The sequence below is a fragment of the Orycteropus afer genome, unplaced genomic scaffold (assembly GCF_000298275.1).
Source record: "Orycteropus afer afer isolate SDZICR_OR568_19922 unplaced genomic scaffold, OryAfe1.0 scaffold00048, whole genome shotgun sequence".
NCBI lineage: Eukaryota > Metazoa > Chordata > Mammalia > Tubulidentata > Orycteropodidae > Orycteropus > Orycteropus afer.
Window position 1 is genome coordinate 14,716,220 of NW_006921635.1, and position 4,050 is coordinate 14,720,269.

Below are 4,050 nucleotides of genomic sequence, written 5' to 3' on the forward strand. Positions count from 1 at the left end.
GATGGGTCAAAATCACGAAGAGGGTACAGGACTGGGCAGCGTTTCATTCCGTTACATACAAGGCGGCCATCAGTTGAGGCTGACGCCATGACAACTAACAGCAATAATAATAATGGTTGTTAAAATAAACAACAACAAAATTTATTAAAATTTATGCCACTAATCAGAAGGCCTCCGCTCATCTCTGGCTGCATCAATGAAAAGAATCTCAGGTATAATTTAGTGGGCAATTGACAGCGAGATGTGAATGGGGCCAAGCCACATCCAGCAGGTCCTCATAGGATCAAGAAGGACCGTGGAACCTGAGACCGCAAGGAAAAGGAATCTGCTATCCAAGATACTCAGAACAGTGTCCCTTTCAAGCACGGTCTGGGTAAGTGCTTTGCACCTCAGTTTGTCCACCCATAAGATGGGACTATTGGTGCCAGCCACCTACCTCCCTGCAGGAAGGCTGAATTAGGAAATGAAGGACAGATGCTTTGAGTTCCTTGGATGAAAAGCACACAGAGATCCAAAACATGACCATCCTCTGCTGTGAATCAGCAAACCGCAGACAGAGCCCCTCTTCAACGGGATCCTGAAGGCCTGTTCTCAGTCCTGGAATCTCCAAGCTTATTTCCTTTTGAACTACTTTTGGGGTATCTGAGGGGCATTATGTCTCCAACAGTCGAGTACTGGCACTCCTCACTTTACACAGTTCCAAAATTTCAGTTTCCGCAGTTCAGGTGAGTAACACCAGTCCCCAAGAACAGGAATCAGGTTTCTCTTACCATGGTATATTAGCTGTGAGTTAACAAAGAGAGAACATTGACAGCCAGTTCTTCAGTCCACAAAGCACTATGTAAATAAAACAGACGCACATCAAGATCCGTGACAAATCACATCACTTCTCTCAAAGCCTGTCGGTGGCTGGCCACTGCGCACCAGTTCACACACAGACAGCAAAGCACGTGGTTGCTGCCACCTCATCTCCCAGTAACAAACCCACGTGACATCTTACAAAACTGGAAAACTGAAAGAGGGAACTGGCCGACAAAGATGAAAGTGCAGAAAAGTAAAAAGTGATATAATGCTGGAAGTGAAATCTGAATCAGATGTCAGTGAAGTTGTACAAGAAATAGTTGGCCACGTGTATGGTGACAATGCCGGCATTCAAGACTCTATAGACATGCAGCCAGAGGAACTTAGTGAAGATGAACTTACCAACAGAAACGAGAAACGTGGTTCTGACAAAAAGGTCCAAGGTGTCCCAGAGGAAATGATACTAACAAAAAATTTCACATTGAAGCAACCCTTAGAGATATTTCAAGACATGGAAAGTGCAATGGGTAAAATGTTAGAAACTGATCAAAACCTAGAAAAGAGTATGGCTATTTGCTAAAGCATGGAAAATATGCTCACTCCACATTGTACAGTATCCAAAGAGAAGAAGGTAGGAAACACTGTTCCAAATGCTTGACAGAAAATTTTTTACAAAGAAATAGAACACTTTCATTCTCAAAATTTCTATTTTTAATTAAAAAATGAAAATTTACATTAAAATTAAATTAAAACTAAATCTCATTATAAATTGTTGTTGTTGTTATGTGCCATCAAGTTGGATCCGACTCACAGCAACCGCTCCTTGGGTTTCCGAGGCAGTATCACTACGGAAGTAGATTGCCCCACCTTCCTTCCGAGGAGAGGAGTGACTGGTGGGTTTGAACCACCAGCCTTCTGGTTAGCAGTCAAGTGCCTTAGGCACTACGCTACCAGAGCTCCTTTGTGCTCATGAGGAACCTATTGTTGTTGTTGTTGTCGTTGTTTGCCGTCAAGTCAGCCTCTATAGAAGTCTATATAGACCACGAGGCTGCTGTTCAAACAGAACAAGGGGATACTGCATGGTTTAAAATCAGGAAGGGCTTATCAGGACTGTATCCTTTTATCATAGTTATTAAACCTGCATCTTGAGCAATTAATCTGAGAAGCTGGACTATATGAAGAAGAAAGCAGCATCAGGATTGGAGGAAGACTCATTAACAACCAGTAATATGCAGATGACACAACCCTGCTTGCTGAAAGTGAAGGTGATTTTAAGCACATACTGATGAAGGTCAAAGACTACAGCCTTCAGTATGGATTACTCCTCAACATAAAGAAAACAAAAATCCTCACATCTGGACCCATAAGCAACACCACAATAAATGGAGAAAAGATTGAAGTTGTCAGGGATTTCATTTTACTTGATTCACAATCAACATTCATGGATGTAGCAGACAAGAAACCAAATGTTATGTTGAACTGGGTAAATCTGCTGCAAAAGACCTCTTCAAGTATGAAGGGATGGACACTGGGAGGAGGTAACTATGGGGAGGAAGTGGGAGGGGAGCTGCTGCATTGTAAATTTTGGTCAATGACATGAGACAAAGTATATGTGAACTGCTGTAGGAAAAGTGAATTTACTCTGTAAATCTTCACCCAAATCCTAATTAAAAAAAAAAAAAAAAACCTCTTCAAAGTGTTGAGAAGGAAAGATGTCACTTTGAAGACTAAGGTGCACCTAACCCAAGCCATGGTATTTTCAGTTACCTCATATGCATGTGAAAGCTGGACAATGAATAAGGAAGACTGAAGAAGGTTGATACCTTTGAATTATGGTGGAGAAAAATACTGAAAATACCATGGGCTGCCAGAAGAACCAACCAACCTGTCCTGGAAGAGGTGCAGCTGGGATGCTCCGTAGATGTGAAAATGGCCAGGCTTAGTCTCACTCACCTACGTTGGTCATGTTGCCAGAAGGGGCCATTCCCTGGAGGATAGCATGCTTGGTAAAGTAGAGGGTCAGTGAAAAAGGGGAAGACCCTCAGTGAGATGGATTGACACAGTGGCTGCAAGATGGGCTCAAGCAATAGCAAGAATTGTGAGAATGGTGCAGGATTGGGCCGTGGTTTATTCTGTTGGACACAATGTCACTGTGAGTCAGAGCCAACTCGATGGCACCTAACAACTACAACAATCATCGTACTCCACATGCAGTTATGAGCTCCTAATGTGTCATGCCCTGCACCTAGCCCTGAGGACAGAGAAATGATAGCATCCTTGTTCTAGTTTTCTGAGGATTCAATCTAGTGAAATAAATGACAATTTAAACTCGATGTTCAAAGTTACAATAGAGCTATGTTTTTTTTAGTTAGATTAAGGTGAGACTGTAGGAAATTCCACTCTAGGTTCTTTCTCTTGTTCATTGTCTGGTCTTACCACAAGCCCCCGAACTTCTCAGTGCCTCACCTTATCCATCTGTGAAATGGGCATAATACCTTCCTTGTTATAAATAGTGCAGTTGGAGTTTAAAAACAGTTCTTTTCACTTCTTAGGTCTGGGGCACAGTGCTGGATACACAGAAACTGCTCAACAAAATCTAACATTTATTGAATAATACCTAAGAGCCAGGCACTGTTGAAGTCCTTGAATGTTTAAGTAATCTAATCCTCACACGAACTCAAACGGAAGGGTTACTGCCATTCCTACTTTGCAAATCTGGAAACTGAGGCACAGTTTTCTATTAAAGAAATAGTCTCTCCTTTTATCAAGAAGCTAAGGAACAGGAGCTCTGGAGTAAGACCAAACTGGGGTGGAATACGAGTCGTACAACTTACTAGCTACGTTACGTCGGGCAAGTGCTCGCTTAACTATTAAATCTCGATTTTCTCATGTGTAACGCCATCGGAAAGTTGAAAAAGCATTGGAAATAATGTCTGCAAAGGTCCTGCAAACGGTGCCTGGCACATATAAGCTCTCAATTGATGAGATTTGGTGAGTAATTACTCTGCTTAAAAAGAGCAGGTCAGGCTGGGTCTCCCCTTGGAGGTCTGGACTGCACAGGATACGACATCAGAGCTAATGGACGTTAATCAGCCCTTATTCGGGCAAAAGAAACTAGTTCGTAGACATTCAGATTCCTTCCACCGCCTCTTACCTTTGCCCCCTTTCTCCTCCTCCGACACCGTTTCAAACCCAAAGTGCGTTTCCGTCGCCTGTTTCCCGTGAGACAGGAGTCGTGCACCCAGCGAG

General features: G+C 42.8%; 1 protein-coding gene across 1 annotated transcript in view; it reads right to left on the reverse strand.

Annotated features, from left to right (window-relative positions):
- Positions 1-4,049, reverse strand: part of COQ5 (coenzyme Q5, methyltransferase) — a gene marked incomplete at its 5' end in the record, with an annotated part of 22,104 nt that extends 18,055 nt beyond the window's left edge. The window contains one exon of the mRNA XM_007938293.1: positions 3,956-4,049. Within this exon, the coding sequence (XP_007936484.1) occupies positions 3,956-4,049 (94 nt within the window). The remainder of the gene's footprint in view (positions 1-3,955) is intronic.
- Position 4,050: the final 1 nt, after the last annotated feature.